Genomic DNA, 18,008 nt, shown 5'->3' on the forward strand with positions numbered 1-18,008 from the left:
CTTTCAGTATAAATGATTTCTTATAGAAACTAATCCAGCTGCTTCAAATATATCCAGTTTACATTGATCAATTGCGACTGGCATGCAGCCGAAGGTGCTGTAAAATGTGGAACCAATTAGCGATTTGACGGACTAAGCATAGAGCATTCAGTTGATCTCAGGATACTGTCATTGGGTGACAAGGAACTGAATTAAACATTTCCTTGTCACCCTCCCTGGATATCGAGGGAGTATGCAATGCCTGTTCTTAAACTGTGTACATACCCAGAGGTATACAGTCCACCTGGCTGCCATGTATACTGGGCATGCAGTCAGTAACTAGTGGGCATCACAAACAGAAATCATAAAGGGGGGGATTCAATTAGCCGCAGTGCTCCTCAGAACATCTCGGCTGCAAGATTTTTACAGAAATCTCTGCCGATTTTCCCTCGCGCCCTATAGAAGTGCATGGTAAAATGCCCGGAAATTTTACCGTAGTACCTAATTGAATTCCCCCCAATGACTATAATTTCTGAACAGAAAAAAAAATGTGTTCCTGCAATACTTCTTTATGTACTTAAGTCAGCCTATGTCTATGTGCATTTCAAGGTGCAAAACCATTTTCATGGACCTTATATCACCCAGAAAATCGTGTGCATCAGGATTGTGTTTTTCTGTCCACTTTTGTGCGATTGGAGTTTTTATTTTACATTGGTCAGAGTGCGTCGCCAAATGCATTTTCCCACAGAAGTACAAAAGGAAAGTTCACAATACATCATGATCATCATCATCATCAGTTATTTATATAGCGCCACTAATTCCGCAGCGCTGTACAGAGAACTCATTCACATCAGTCCCTGCCCCATTGGAGCTTACAGTCTAAATTCCCTAACATAGATACACACAGACACAGACACACATACACGCACAGAGAGACTAGGGTCAATTTTCATAGCAGCCAATTAACCTACTAGTATGTTTTTGGAATGTGGGAGGAAACCGGAGCACCCGGAGGAAACTCACGCAAACACGGGGAGAACATACAAACTCCACATAGATAAGGCCATAGTTGGGAATCGAACTCATGACCCCAGTGATGTGAGGCAGAAGTGCTAACCACTAAGCCACTGTGCCACAATACGTCCCATTTAAAAGCATAAGGCGAGACCTGCCATCCAAGTTTACAGAAAGATAAAGTATTTTTGTAGCACAAATAGGCTGTGCATCCATGTTAATGTTCCCTATCCTTCCTTTTATCTAATCTTAATCATTTAGTCTCATAAAACAAAATCTTGTTTTAGCAATTTGGTACAAAGTAGGTGCATGAATGCTGACTCCTTACAATGCCTGGAGTACCCTTAATTGCCCAGTGCTTTTAGCCAGTGCAAAGTTTTGTATCCTGCAGATGCCACAATATTGGCCCACAAATACATGTGATTACCCACAAAACTGCATGTAATTGCACAAATGTAATTATCAAATCTTACAAGATCAATAGGAACATACGGTAGGCGTTGTGGTTTTTCACTTTGTCAATTGGCAAATGAAATCCATTTGAAGAGCAGAAAATTTTAAAAAAACCAAAACAAATTAAATCATCCACCAATTGATATTAATATGATTTGTGTATTGTTATAATTAATTTTCCATTGCCTTGTGGTGTAAAATAAATATATATTAAAGTTCTATTTACTTGTAATCTGGAGATTTCATCGGACATGTATCAAGTGAGTTTGAAAGTGTAGGAGTCTGGTCTCTCTCACTCCCTGTTCAGATGCTCTTAATTTCAATGTTGGCCAAACGTTCTCATTCACAATCATCATAACATGAATTTCAGTCTGATGTTAATATTAGCTGTCAGACTTGCATAAATCTTTACTGCCCTCTAGTGGATAAATCATATTCGCAGCTCAATTTGTTCAAAACCAACAACGCTCAATCTTTTCTAAGCTGGGACCCCAAGTATCAGTGTGTTATTGATGGTAGATTTTATTCTAAAGATTTTACTAGAGAGATAAAATATAATATGAAAGGTACTGGTTCACTCATTTAAGTATGTATGCTATCTTGTAAGCTTGTTCTGCCTTGTTAAAATTGCACAATCCCTTAAAAATGATTCCTGATGTTCTTAAGGCTATGTATTTCCTGACACTATAGACTTCACATCTCACATAATTCCGAACAAACATTCTATTTAATTTGAGAAATTATTTGGTGTATAGTAATTCTATACACCAAATAATACACATTATTACATACAAATACACATTAACACCTGATCAGAAATTACATTTTATACTGTGTTTTAAAGATTCCCATATATGTATACATATAAAAGTTATAATGTTCATTTTCAAAATTTACATTTCTCACTGATAAAACATATTTGCATTTCGTAAAAATATATATATATTTTTTTTTTGTGTGTTCAGTAGGTGTAAGTCCGTGTTAGACTTTGATAACGTTGTTCGGGGGAGAGGTTTATCCTTCGTACGTTAAGTTCTGCGGCAAAGGTCCTGGCTTTCTGGTAAAAGTAAAGCGACTTTTCTCTGTCGATAAGAAAATTATGGTAGATGACTGCTAGTCGGGTGTAAATCTTCAGCTGGGACTTCTTGTTGCCTAAATCCATAGCAGCTGCCAGGGCGAGATGGTAGTACCCAGCTGCGTCATAAGGATCCTAAAACACAAATAGATATTACCATATGTAATACCTCAACACCGCCGTAGAGTGTCAGCCTCACTCCTTCTGTGGAGGTAAAATACCGCTAACATATAACTAAATCATTGTTTGCAAGTTACCATAAGTTTACTACATCGGTCTGTCCCAGGTTCTTCAAAAGTTTTCTCAAGTTTTCAACTCAGGAAATATATATATATATTTATTGATAGATAGATAGATATATATGAGATAGATAGATAGATAGATAGATAGATAGATAGATAGATAGATAGATAGATATGAGATAGATCGATATGAGATAGATAGATAGATAGATATATAGATAGATAGATAGATATGTGATAGATAGATATGAGATAGATAGATAGTTAGATAGATAGATATGTGATAGATAGATATGAGATAGATAGATAGATAGATAGATAGATAGATAGATAGATAGATAGATATGTGATAGATAGATATGAGATAGATAGATAGATAGATAGATAGATAGATAGATAGATAGATAGATATCACTCATTTTCCTAGAAGGCAGGATATTATATATCCATGAGGCCGGTAAAAATATATTCATGAAGTGCTAGTTATTGGTGACTATAAATGGCTGTCTTCACTATATGTAGGTGACAGATCTACTGTAATATTGAAGATTTTTAGGGCTGTTTTCTGTTTGCCATTGGTCATTTATAAGTTATTTTACAGTTCTATGGCAGGAAACTAGCACAGTTTATTATGTCTGTGGCATATGGCAGGTAAAGTAGGTGATAGCGTTCTTTAAATATATTTTTCAAATTTTGGTGTACTGTACTCTTAGCCCATTTACTTTATATTTCATAGCAAGGGGGTGTTGTTTACACTTGTATAGTAATATGACTTTATAGACAGAAGGGTGATTTGTATGTATTGTATAGTGGCCATAACACCTCAGCATCAGGGACCTGTGGTTTGGATAAAACTTGTCTAACCTTAAGATCGTAGAATATGATGTCCCCTAAAACAAGGTAAACTTTCATGTAGTAGACGGTCTCCTCTTCCAGTTCCAGCGGAGATGTGCAGAGGGAGAGAGCTTTCAGGTAGTAATGTTCTGCAAGTTCACACTGGTTCAGGTGGCTGTAAATACCAGCGAGCCTGTGGTAGGCGACCCTCTCATTCAGCTGGTCCCCTGCAAACAAGAAACACATTTATTTATTTTTTGCATTTGGTATTAGAAATGACATTTATGTTTCTATTTGTTCATAGCTAAATTAATTATTCAAATAGTGCAAAGAAATCATTTCTTGAATTGTGGTTGGTATTGAACAGTAAATGTAACATAACAATTGCAGAATGTATAGGCTGAGGAGAGCTGATTCTGTTACCAAACCTCATAGTACTTGAAAATCTCAAAAGGGAGATATAGGATGCATCACTTTTGTTTTGTCTATTTCAAATAGGATTGTCTATCTTTATAGAATGTGTTTCTGCTTATGCTATAATGCTTCATTTGAATAAAATAAGCACTTACTTGAATGTCACAAATTCCAGTATACAGCAATAGGACTTTCACAATCATTTACAGCGGCAGTGCAAGGCACCGGGGCGCTGGAATGGGGGGCAGATGAACATCTTTCCCCTGGGCTGGTCTCATAGTAGGCTACCTTGGGCTGGGTCATTGGGCTACCTGCATTTTTTTCCTTTAAAAGGCTGCTAAGCTGAGTCTCCCAACCCCCCCCCCCCCCCCCCCCCCCCATCCAGCTAAAATTTGCCAGCCCTCCCCCGGTGAAGGTATTACTGCCAAGTAGCCAACACAGTAGAGGAATTGTTTACTGTAATCAGTGACACTAGGTGCTTTCATCATCAAATCAAAAAAACACGCAATTATTATGGATTTGTTTATGTAATGCCAACATATTCCACAGTGTTGTACAATCAGTGAGATACATTAAACATAACGTGCCGACAGTATAGGAACATACAATGGCATTAAGAGGGCCCTGCTTTTAAGAGCTTATAAAGAGAATACAGAAAGTTAATTCCACAGGAAACAGAAAATTCCGTTGACCACCAGGAGGCGAGAGGAGATTGTCCAGATTGGGGCATGCTCTATCGGGTGGAATAGCAAACCACAGGTATAATATAATAACACAGTAATATGCTGCATATGAGCTTATCTTATTGAACTCCTTAAGGAATTTATTTAAAAAAAATTAAGCGTGAAACATAATTATTGGGGTCTTCAACAAGCATGGAGAAAAAATCCCTATAGAATTGTACATTGGATTTTGGTATTGTTTTATTTGGCCAATCCCTGAGCCTTTATCCAGCTAGAGTAAAAAAAAACGCTTGAACTATTTTTGATTTTATTATATTTTTTTTTCTTCATAATAGCTGTCTAAAATTAGCTTTTGAATGTTTATATTTGCGAGTTTACATAAAACACAGAACAAGGTTTTTACCTAAATTCACACTCAAGGCTAATGCCATTTTGGCATGCTCCAACGACTCTTCATAATTTTTCATGCTCGTCAACAGCTCTGTGAGTTTATTGGACAGCCGAAGTTCAGCCTTCACGTTCCCGGTCTTGACAGCAAGTGGGAGAGCACAATCCTAAAAAGTGAGTCGCAAAGTCATAAATACTATGGATGTCACACATTGAGTTGTTTTATTCACATTTAATTATACACCAGTATAAAAGTTACATAATTACAGCAAAAAAAAACCTTTCACGTATGTCCCACATGAGCAAGTATAATATGGGATGTACTGAGGGAATTTCTATACTGGTGAACCTTTCCTATAGTTTTTGGTAATTGGTCAATTGGGATTATCCGACATTGTTGACTTGTGAGACTTGTGAATCTATGTACACAGGTTTAGTATTTTTTATGCTCATGATATTCAAGCTGTGACATACTTTGTAGGTACCTTATCAGCAACAGACAACATTACAATGATTTATCGTGACCTTTAAAGAGTTTGAGTTTGTGTTGGTGGAAGGCGTTTTTGGAAAAGGAGTTTATCAAGAGTTTCTCAAGTACATCTGTGGCTCCCAGGTTTGGTGAAAGCTCTGCATTGGCCTCACAGGCTTGGTGAAAGCTCTGCATTGGCCTCACAGGCTTGGTGAAAGCTCTGCATTGGCCTCACAGGCTTGGTGAAAGCTCTGCACAGGCCTCACAGGCTTGGTGAAAGCTCTGCACTGGCCTCACAGGCTTGGTGAAAGCTCAGCATTGGCCTCACAGGTTGGTGAAAGCTCAGCATTGGCCTCACAGGTTGGTGAAAGCTCTGCACTGGCCTCACAGGTTGGTGAAAGCTCAGCATTGGCTTCACAGGCTTGGTGAAAGCTCAGCATTGGCTTCACAGGCTTGGTGAAAGCTCAGCATTGGCCTCACAGGTTGGTGAAAGCTCAGCATTGGCCTCACAGGTTGGTGAAAGCTCAGCATTGGCCTCACAGGCTTGGTGAAAGCTCAGCATTGGCCTCACAGGTTGGTGAAAGCTCAGCATTGGCCTCACAGGTTGGTGAAAGCTCTGCATTGGCCTCACAGGTGTTTTTTGAACTTTAATTCTGGGAAACAGGAAGATAAATGTGAAGAGTTGCATGAAATAATAATGATAAACCATAATAACATTGTTATAGGAAGCAATTATCTTTAACGGAAATATCTTGTCTGCAAGACAATATTATAGTTGTAGTGTACGTCGCACAGCGCAGAAGAACATTATGTCATACATTACCCTATAGAACGTCGTGGCTTTATTTCTGTCGTTGGAGCCATTGAAGAATATATCTCCACTGGCCTCATACAGTTCCATTCCTAGTTGCGGATCCCCAGTACATAGAGCTACGTTCTGAGCTACCTGGGAAGGAAATAATACTTAACTCAGAAGGGTACCATAAATGTAGTTTGGGTTAGATAGGCAGGCTGACATGACCTGACCAGGAAGTCCACTGGTGGGCCCCAAGCCTCATTGACCCTACTAGCAGGAGAGCAAAGTTCTATATTTTGTATCCTACTGAATTGCTGGAGCACAAAATGCTGTGCTGAATATATTCATTGTTTTTGAATTTATGATGAACTTTCACATCCTAATACAGAGCTGGCAGCAGATGCAGAAGAAATGATACAAACACGAGAAGAATTAGAGAAAAGTTAGGAGAATATGTGCTAACAAAGTGCCAGGAAGGATGTGTGAGGAAGACTAGGGGCTAGATTTACTAAACTGCGGCTTTGAATAAGTGGAGATGAAGCCTATAGCAACCAATCATATTCTAGCTGTCATTTTGTAGAATGTACTAAATAAATGATAGTTAGAATCTGATTGGTTGCTATAGGCAACATCTACACTTTTTCAAACCCGCAGTTTAGCAAATATACCCCTAGGTGTAGCTAAGCGTAGGAGTGATAAAAAGGAGGAATGATAAAGACTTGAGAATGAACAGAAGATATAATGAAAAGAAGAGTGGAAAACGGGGAAGCCAACAAGGAGCAATGAAAACTGGGAATGATAAAGTGGGGATAGAGGAGTGGTGAAAATAACAAGGGGCCTGATTCATTAAGGAACTTAAATTAAGAAGTTTCTTATTTAAGTCTCCTGAACAAAACCATGTTACAATGCAAGGGGTGAAAATTAGTTTTCTGTTTTGCACATAAGTTAAATACTGACTGTTTTTTCATGTAGCACACAAATACTTTGATAGCTTATTTGTACACTGAAATTTGAAGTTGATATTTGTGTGCTATATGAAAAAACAGTCAGTATTTAACTTATGTGCAAAACAGAGAACTAATTTTCACCCCTTGCATTGTAACAGTAAAAATAATAAAAATAATATCAATATCTATTGCATACGTACAAATTGTTGTAATGCATAAATACAGATAGCTTATGCTGTGAAACATAATGCAGCTAAAACATATAAAATCGAAAAACTCTGTTTTTAGCAGTTTCAATTAGATTGCTCCTAATATGTATAGTGCAATGAACATTGCACTATACAATTGTATGTGTATGAAAAAGATCCGGATCCTTAGTACAGTGAGGGTGTCTCCAATACACATAATATGTGATATTGAATAAACAGCTCACTCTCTATGAATTCCGCCAATAGAAATACGGAACTGATCCACCTTTAGTAAATATTCAGATGTCAATAGTAAAGAGCAGATATTATGAGTCCAAGAATAGAATTAAGCAGATCAGATAGTTCGCCTGGGAGTTAGTGAATAAATCACACTTGCAGGCTCTCCGAAGTGAGAGACTAATTCCTACATTTTAATACTCTTTTTAGGAGAAACATTCAATTTTTCACTATGATCTGTTTCAGTTTCCACAATCTAAGCCTGAAACTATTTTGGTTCTGTCCACATGTGCCTTACCTGTTCTGCACATAATAAAACGTATACTATAATATGTCGGATTGTGTGACATAACATATGCTTCATTACAATACTTATCAGCTATGAACTATCTACACCACACAATGTATTTACACCTACCTGAATGTACAGATCCACCAACTCATTCTGCTCCAGAATATAGTAAATCTTCCCAGCCATTAACCAAGCATAAGCTTCCTTTTCTTTAGCTTGAAGATCAATAAAAATGCCCAGACTTCCTTTGGTGTACTCCAGTGCTGATCTACAGGCTCTGAACCAAAGAAGATATCAAGGAAATTCAGACAATATTTCTTACTACTGGAGATCTGTCATTATAGCTTAAATGTAAATAGACTTTGTGGAATGTGATGATGTTTGGGGTTTTCCTATAATCTGAAGAACCTTGACTAAAGTCTAGTACAACACATCAAACTCTTTATGTTTTTCCCACACACTGTCCCTGGCATTCCTCAGATGGTTATCACCCCCTATGTGGGCAAAACTGGGTCACACATATATGGATGCATGCAGACTTGGCTGGCTAAGCGGTAAGACAAGCTGGTATTGCCAGGGAGCGGAATATCACTCAGCTACCCAGGTGCAAGCTTTTCCCTGGTGAATATAGGTTATCTGCGACCAGATTCTGACCAAATACAATATCTCATTTAGTGGTACAAGGTGCTCTAATGGACTTCAAAGGATATATAATGTGCATTTAGGAAGGTGTTACCGGTTTATTGAATTTTTACATATCCTCCGAGCTGACAGTGGCCAAGTGCTGGGCATTGCTTTTAATCAATTGCATCAATATTGGGAATCGCATTTGTATGCACACATAAACCAATGTAATTCAAACATTAAAAAGTACAAACTAGACATGAAAAAAAAGAATGCACTAATGTTATAACTAATATGATAACAATAAATAGCAAAGACAACTACAAACAAACATATTTAGTTTTAGCTTTAATTTCTAACTTACCTTTCGGTACCCAAAGATAAAAACAGTTGACTAATCGTTTCAAGTACTTGACCTTCCAATACTTTGTCGGACATTTTCCTGGCTAAGGACAGCTGATATTCATTGTAGATGATACACTGAGCCTCATTAATGACAAGCGTGTTGTAAAAATGGCACAATCTCTGGATGGCGTGAAGCTGGCCTATCAAATGATAAACAGAAACACTGATCAAGTTCATGACAATTATCGTACTACGAGCTGGAATTTATTCTCGGTGCTTTCAGCCGTTCCTAATAGCAATCTGCGATAGAAAATCAGTAGGTGCCACAACTGAGGGTACTCCAGTGCTACCTGGCAATGTACCAGCAAATGATAATCCAGACTACGACTATCAGAACTCAGATTGTAGGAATAGTGAACAGATGTATGGGAAAAAGAGATAGATTGTAAGCTTGTGAGCAGGGCCCTCTTACCTCTCTGCCTGTATGTATTACCCAGTATTGTTTTATTACTGTTTGTTCCCAATTGTAAAGTGCTACGGAATCTGCTGGCGCTATATACATTAATGATGATGATGATGAGAGCAGAGGACGCAATGGCCTGGAAAGTCATTGGAGAGTATAATTTATGGAGACAGGACCACCAAATGTAAACTGATAGATGTCTCTCTGGCATGAGGTGGGATGAAACATCTAAATAAAAAAACATTTGTGGATATAAATCACACCAGTGGATACACGACAACTGTGCCAATACAATTATGTCAATGGATTTTGTATTCGGGCCAGTGTGAAACGTAATTGTGAGTGTTGACTTGTAACAGGATAGGAGTTAAGGGAACATCAACGGGGCATTAACTGGTGCCACAAACCTCACAACTCCTGTCCACTTTTTATCTATTTTTCTTCTACATCTTTTAGTATTGTTTTTGAAATATTGTATATTATTGGTGTACGCTGGTGAATCAGCAATTAGCTGTGTGGCTAGAAGTTCAGTCGTGATGATCCACATTATTAGAAGGACGTAGCATGGGTACTTATGTTTAATTACAGTTACACAGAAACACAGAAGTTTTTATTTCAATCAATATTTCTACATTATTTTAGGGGGAAGGAGATTGTTGGAACAGGGTGAAATAACTTGTCAGAAAGTTACTGAAGGACCCAACAGAATACACTGGATGTCTGTTCACATTATGAAGAGGGGAAGGGGGGAGAAACTCAAAGAGAAGTTCCAGGCTCTAATAATAACATAATCTGTCATCCATAAGTAACAGCGTTCATATGTATGAGGAGGACAATTGTACAATACTAGCTATTGAAAATCAGTACTGAATACAACCTATGAAAAACAACAGGGGGATTGTTAACACACAAGTCATACATAAGATCAGCAAATTATCTGTAGAGAGTAACTTCCTATGCAGAACGCAATGTACAGTACAAAATCAGAATTGTTGACCCCCACAGTGCAGAATCTATGTACAGCCTAGAGTACAGCACATGACAGGCAGGTATGCTTAGTACATTCTGTATTTTATTTATATATTTTAATTTTCATTGACCGCTCCATTTAAGAATAACAATTGTAGAACAGCTAATATCACAATTACCAGTGTTTCTAATATTTGAGGTGTACAAACTTAAATGCAGTTTGTAGTCATAAGGGGCTATGTCTTTGATTTTTGCTTCATCTACTATAAAACAAACTAGTTGTTAGGACACGGGTGTTGAATGAAGTGGTTGAATGTTGTTTTATGGCCTCATGCCAAAGTGCCTCAACTTATAAATTTATACGCTTTATATGCTTAGTTCACTTTTGAACTAATAATCTTACATCCTTCATTTTCTACTGTACACATCGAGCATTCTGTTGTTATTAAATATAAAGATTGAAAAACTGGGGACTATTGCCAAATAGTATTATTATGCTATGATTAACACATTTTATTAATTGGTAATGCAAAAAGAGGGTGGCTTAGAAGGGACATAACACCTCATATTTTGATTCCTGACCCACCGGCTGATCCCCTGGAGTAGAACATACCTTCCAAATTGTTTGTTGCCATTGCCACTAGGAGGGCCCATTCATAATAAAACCTTCCATTTTCCTTATTGTCTCCAGTAATGTAATGGTATCCAAGCATAAGTAAAACATTGATAAAGTCAGTGTTATTATCCAGTATCGGAAGTTTGGAATAAATAGTTACAGATTTAGCTAAGAATTGTTCTGCCAAAATCCGGGCACTTAAATGTAAACATAGAGTGCCAAAGTTAGCCAACACAGCCCCCTGGTTGGGCAAGCTGCCCGTGTCTTTGGAGATCTGCAATGCTTTGCAATAGTGCTCACCAGCATATTTAATGTTCTCTTCTCGTCTCAGAGCAATACCGATGAGGTTGTGTGCAATTCCCAGCTGGTGTTGTGTACAACAGAATGACAACACAGTGTTTAGTATATCTAGAGCCACAGTATTCTGTCTGTCGAGCATGTACAACCAAGCAAGCGAAACCAACATATCCACTCTGTACTTCATATCAATGGCAACACTGGTGTCCACTGCCTTCATGATGTACGAATGAGCCTCTTTATGCAATTTGTGACTTATGCATAATTCAGCTAAGCTCAGGTATATAGAAGTGCAGAGCTCCTGTTCTTGGTCGGTGACTACTGATGTAAGGGCTCGTCTTAGGTGATAGGCAACCTGAGGTGGAAATATCTGCCCTGGCTTTTTAATTCCACAAAGTTTAGAAGTATTTTCTATGATAAAACCAACACTTCTTAATGAGTCCATGAAGCTGCAAGAGGTCTGAGAAGCTACTTTCACACAGCTTAACGTCAAGTATGGCAAACACTTGTAACTATATATATCAGCCAACTGGAGGTAGAATCTTGATAATGAACCCTTGTTTGAGTCTGTCTTGTTGTTTAAGACTTGTATCCGCTCTATGAATGGTAGCGCTTCATTGAATTGTCTTAAGTTAATGTATGTTTTGGCCAAAAGTCGGGATGCTTTTATTTCACTACTCTGGTCTTGACTCAATATTGCCTTTTTCAGGGCATATTTCAGGATCACAGGTTCCACGTCTGTGCTGTTAATATATTTTTGTAGTCCAAGGATTAAAGAGGAAGATTTGTCAATCATTTGCAAGCATTTCTCCTTAGATTTTTGCTTTAGGTATATAGCATACAAGTTCACATGGACAGCGGCAAAGAGGAAAATATCAGAGAAATCCCCATTTATTACCCCCATGGCTTCTTCAAAGTAAACTCTTGCTTGGGAGAACTTATGTTTCCTCGTACAGAGCCTGCCCAAAAGAAAGCAGATCCTTGCCTGAGCCCACGTCATACTGGATTTCTTTGCCGCCTCTCGTGCTACACTGAGATACCGAACCAATTCTTCTTCTTCATTGTATCCATGAAACGTGGTCTGCAAAAACGTGTATGAGATATCATAGAGCTTCCTGAAGCCTAGGAGATATTTTTCATTATTCAAAAACAAGAGCAATGACTGTAATGATTCATGTTTTTCCTCCTCCTCACAAATGCAGAAACTGAGGTCCTCATGCTCATCACAGATGGTCTGGACCTCGGAAGAGTCAACGCTGTTTGCTTGTAAGCCATTGAAAGCATCAGGAGAAGGTGAACAAATGTTGGGCTTTGTCAACAACGTCTCTAACTTTTCTTTCAGGCCATCAGTGTCAGTACTTAATGTTGCACATAAGGTTTCTGAAAATGAAGAAGAAACAATTTACATTAATATGCTAAGTCTATGCAGCTGCCATCTCCCACCCACCTCCTCAACGATAGGCTACCAGTTTTACATTTCAGGGAAGACTGGGTTCACCTTAATTCTACATATCTGGCCTACACTCTCAAGATCAGTTAGCCATTTAAAGCATTACTTTCACTGGTCACATCCGTGTAGACTTGGTTGACAAATTTTATAGTTTTTAACCAGAATGGGCAAATTGTGTAGGTTTTGAGAGTGTGTATGGTCATTGGCTGACTTGGAAGTGGTAGATACAGCCTTTTTATTGTAATTTGGCCATTCAGGAAGACATAGAAATGCAGCGATCTGTGCAGTTGGGCCCTGCAAATGTCTGGCCACAATGTTCACAGTCACTGTGTGTAAGACGACAATCACTGTCTGTGGGGGATGTATTGAGGAACAGCATTGAGGTGACCAGGTATACATACATACTACTGTCTTATATAATGTTTAAATAGCCAGCCACACATACACAGCACTAGGCAAACCAGGGCATCTGTCTAAAGCACCAGGGTTTAGGGGCAGGGCTGCCATCAGGGGGGCACAGACGGTACAGCTGTAAGGGGCCCTGACAGGCTAAGGGGCGCATGACAAACCCCTCAGTCTGTCCGAGCCCCCTAGTCTGACCGCAGTCAATCTGCATTCTTCCACGATGCAGCGCTCCCAGTCACTGAGGCTGGGAGCATGAGGTGCAGTGACATCATTAATGTGCGGCGCGCTTCCACTCTATCGGTGTCTGGGAGTCGCTGCATCGCGACAAGAACAAGGTAAGTGAATTGGGGGAATGTATTGTGAAAAGTGAGGGGGGGCATGTATTGTACAGAGGGAGGGGAGCATGTATTGAACAGAGGGAGGGGAGCTGTGTGTAGTTTGTATGTTCTCCCCGTGTTTGTGTGGGTTTCTTCCAGGTGCTCTGGTTCCTCCCACACTTCAAAAACATATTAGTAAATTAATTGGCTCCTATTAAATTGACCTTGGTGTGTGTGTATGTATGTTGGAGAATTTAGATTGTAAGCTCCAATGGTGCAGGGACTGATGTGAGTGTGTTCTCCTTACAGCAGTGCGAAACTAGTGGAGCACTGATAGATGGTGATGATATGTTAATTATATATATAACCAATTAGTGCTGATCAAAGCTCTGTGTTCTTTATATTGTTGTGGGATCAGAAATTCATGACTTTTTTTATTCAGATTCTTTTTCTTGTTTATTACTATTGTTTTAATAAACGTTGGCACCAACATAGGAAGAGAACCTTGTTTTCATCATAAGATGCTTATTCCATTTAACCACTTCCTCATATAACAATCAGTGAAGACACAACACTGACAAGTGATAAAATAAGCACATCACCCGCCATATGATTTTAAAAAGACATTATCACGCAAAATAAAGATAAACTTAATAATCCTGAACATAATATATATGTTATACATTGCAATTTAAATCTTACCTCTATCCTGGCAGACTTTTATTCCCTCAAATTGATCTGCATAAAAAATAATTACAAGAGCAGACATATGATTATTTATAGAACTTCATTTTTAAATTAATAAAATAAAAATAAATAAGAATGCATTTGACCTGCAGTGTCTCTGCAATGACAGTGAAGACTTTTTTTGTATATTTTTTTCATACATAAAATGTTCAGTGGTGCAAAGGTAGCCTTGCAAAAAAGGTGTTGTTACCCATAGCAACCATCAACATCATCAACTATTTTATATAGCGCCACTAATTCCACACAGAACTCACTCATATCAGTCCCTGCCCCACTGGAGCTTAGAGCCTAAATTCCATAACATACACACAGAGAGAGACTAAGGTCAATTTAATAGCAGTCAATCAACCTACTAGTATGTTTTTGGAGTGTGAGAGGAAACCGGACCACCCAGAGTAAACCCACGCAAACACACGGAGAACATACAAACTCCACATAGATAAGGCCATGGTTTGGAATCAAACTCATGAACCCAGTGGTGTGAAGCAGAAGTGCTAACCACTGAGCCACCTTGCTGCAAACCACTCAGAAGTTTGCTTATATTTTCTAAAATGAACAAGAAAATTGCAGATCTTGGTTGCTTTGGGTTCCAGCACCATTTTCACACAGGTACGTGTTCACAGTTTACATGTGTGCCAGATATGAATACTCCTTCTAGTTAAAGAAAGATCATTGGTTCTATTTTGCTTCCATTATTAAAAGACAATGGGTAGAGTATGTCTTTCTGGGCAAAAGCTCTGAATATCCAAACCCCTTCTTTAGCACTTTAGTTCTGTTCTGTCAGAGTGGTTCGTACAGTGTGATTAGTTTCCAGTTGAAGTCAAGTAGAGGTACATAGTCCCTTTGGACAGAATGAATATCTACAGTCTATCCTATTAAATTCAACAGTGAGATTATCTTGGCAACGCAGCTAAGAAGGTGTTAGTGGGTTCACCGCAGGTGGCATTGGGCTGTAGGATCAGTCCCACCCATATGAGGAACGTTATCTTCAGGATGCAGAGTAGAGGGAAGTAGTGACTCACACACTAGTTTCACCATTCTAAAGATAACAGGCTGAGATAGATGTTATCTGTCTGTCCACTTTTCAGGCTGCTTTTCAGAAGGACAGATGACTCCTACAGGGATGTTAGCTCCTACAAAGAACAGTTACTCTTATTAATTTCGTATGCAAGCTGATAGCAGTGCACATGTCTGGACATTGACCCATCATCATCATCATCACCATTTATTTATATAGCGCCACTAATTCTGCAGCGCTGTACAGAGAATTCACTCACATCAGTCCTTGCCCCATTGGGGCTTACAGTCTAAATTCCCTAACATACACACACAGACAGACAGACACAGACAGACTAGGGTCAATTTGTTAGAAGCCAATTAACCTACCAGTATGTTTTTGGAGTGTGGGAGGAAACCGAAGCACCCGCAGGAAACCCACGCAAATAGCAGAAGTGCTAACCACTAAGCCACCGTGCTGCCCTTTATCTTGGCGGACATTTAGCTGCACTTGCTCAAATTAAGGAGTTCAGAGAGTCAAAACTTAGTTTTGATTTATGTACAAAAATGCGTTTTGTAAATGACCTCCTGCGAGTGCTTTTATTTTCTCAGATATGGAACCTGCGCCAGTACCGGCCTCTGAGGTGGAGGCCCTCTACTAATACACATTCATTGCCTTAGCCTCCCCTCAGTCTAACTGGGAGATTCCTAGGTCTACTTGGCTACCGTCATGTTACTGGTACATGGGAATGTGCAGAAGGAAAAGGACTACATAATGGTTATAGCAGTTAATATTCCTTCAACAATTTTTTTTGTTTATAAAACTAGGGATGACTAAGTTATATGTATGTTACACATAAGTGCCGTAAAGATATATTTTAATATATAACCACAAAATTATTGTATCTTGTCCAATAGATCACTGTATATCGGTCCACTTACTGATACTATCTGAATTAATCATATCCTTAGATAGGCTTAATATATAGAATGCATTTCTCTGAGCCTATTCCTTAAGTGGTTAAGGAGCTGAAAGATCATGATCACTTTGGGCTAGATTTACTAAACTGCGGGGTTGAAAAAGTGGAGATGTTGCCTATAGAAACCAATCAGATTCTAGCTATCATTTATTTAGTGCATCCTACAAAATGACAGCTAGAATCTGATTGGTTGCTATAGGCAACATCTCCACTTTTTCAAACCCGCAGTTTAGTAAATATACCCTTTAGTGGTACATATATAGTATCCTACATCCATTTAGTCAGTTTCTTACCAAGTTTATACAAGTGGCAGACTTCAGAATGTGATATCTTATGCAATAATGCCTTAGCGGCCTCCATGTCAAAGTTTTCTGTGCTTTTGGTGCTCATTTGGTCTTCATCTACAAGATAGGATGCGCTGTCGTTCCTGGACAATGATAAAACACAAAATAGTCACAGTTTTAAAGGTTGAGTGTGATTTGTGTAGGAGATTCAACTAACCACATAGACTGGGCTTAGAGTTACAGTATGGGGTACCTAACGTTGAATGCTTAATTAGAGCACATTGAACTGAGGGATTGTGGAGAAGGAGGCAGTGCTTTAACAATTATTGCTTACTAGTAAGGCTACTATCATTGCTGGATGAGGCATCATCTGTCAACAGCATACAACGGAGGCAGCCATTTTGTGGGCCGCTTCAGTGTCCATGAGAATATAGCCCATTAATTCATGAGGAACTAAATAGGAAGGAACTAGTCTCGGATCCTAGTATATAGTACACATGTATAAATATAAATATAAATGTAACTATCTCAAATAATCACTTTGGAGAGGTTTTAGAGCGCAATTTTTTTTCGACTAAACCTCTTTATATAGAAGTATTTATTTTGGTTTAGACCCAATAAACATGTATTTTCTTTTATTTCTCACCCTCTGTCCGATGTGTAAGGTTTCATATTGCTGGTTTTCACAAAGCCCACACTGCTAGTAGTGGCATTCCTTCCTACAAACCACTCCAGACATTCAATGTAAGTGCTGACTGTCTCTATCATGTCCCCACTCTGATAGGTCATCTCGTCCGGGGTGTTACTCTCGTAGTTTACCACAGCTTCCGACCAGCCGACAGCTGTTAATGCAGATATTGGTTAATGGCCATAGCGGTGACCAAAGAAAAGAACAATATGTCATAATTTACACTTCTATATTGTGTCATCATTTACAGAGACATTTTTAGGATCTAAAATCAAAATAGATTTGTGCACCCTTAACCCTACTTTAACTCTGAAAATGGGAGGGCGGGCACGATTACAAAACTGTGGAGTTTTGTAATCGTGCACGCCCTCCCAATCGTAAATGTGGAGCAAAAATTCCTGGTTATATCCGTGGTACCAGGTTATCCGGGAAAGTACTGCACTGGACATTGAAAATATTTAAGGAGTCTTAACTTGCTATTTTTGCTCAATTTTTGTGCAGCTGCAATGCTAATTGGGTTAAGTCAATAGCTGACACAATCATTGTTCTAGTTTGGTGGTCTTGTAACTGCACTTCGCTCAGGGGTAGATTTACTAAAAGTTCTAAAAAGAAAAAGTGACGGTGTTGCCCACAGAAACCAATCAGATGCTAGCTATCATTTTCTAGACTGTACTAAATAAATGATAGCTAGAATCTGATTGGTTGCTATGGGCAACATTTGTTTTTACTTTTTTAGACATGTTAGAAAATCTACCCTTAGTAGTCTAGCTCCATAATCTGTTTTTTTTTTCCAACTTGCCTCTTAGTGAAGACTAGT

General features: G+C 38.7%; 1 protein-coding gene across 1 annotated transcript in view; it reads right to left on the reverse strand.

Moving 5' to 3' along the window:
• Positions 1 to 2,253: 2,253 nt before the first annotated feature.
• SH3TC1 (SH3 domain and tetratricopeptide repeats 1) overlaps positions 2,254 to 18,008 on the reverse strand; it is a 54,592-nt gene continuing 38,837 nt past the window's right edge. Inside the window, exons 9-18 of the mRNA XM_075194384.1 lie at positions 17,150 to 17,345; positions 16,513 to 16,646; positions 14,199 to 14,234; positions 11,025 to 12,704; positions 8,999 to 9,179; positions 8,133 to 8,287; positions 6,374 to 6,492; positions 5,098 to 5,248; positions 3,628 to 3,824; positions 2,254 to 2,656 (exon numbers count right to left, since the gene is read on the reverse strand). Of these exons, the coding sequence (XP_075050485.1) occupies positions 2,408 to 2,656; positions 3,628 to 3,824; positions 5,098 to 5,248; positions 6,374 to 6,492; positions 8,133 to 8,287; positions 8,999 to 9,179; positions 11,025 to 12,704; positions 14,199 to 14,234; positions 16,513 to 16,646; positions 17,150 to 17,345 (3,098 nt within the window). The 3' untranslated portion in view covers positions 2,254 to 2,407. The remainder of the gene's footprint in view (positions 2,657 to 3,627; positions 3,825 to 5,097; positions 5,249 to 6,373; positions 6,493 to 8,132; positions 8,288 to 8,998; positions 9,180 to 11,024; positions 12,705 to 14,198; positions 14,235 to 16,512; positions 16,647 to 17,149; positions 17,346 to 18,008) is intronic.

This window comes from Mixophyes fleayi, chromosome 1 (genome assembly GCF_038048845.1).
Source record: "Mixophyes fleayi isolate aMixFle1 chromosome 1, aMixFle1.hap1, whole genome shotgun sequence".
Lineage (NCBI taxonomy): Eukaryota > Metazoa > Chordata > Amphibia > Anura > Limnodynastidae > Mixophyes > Mixophyes fleayi.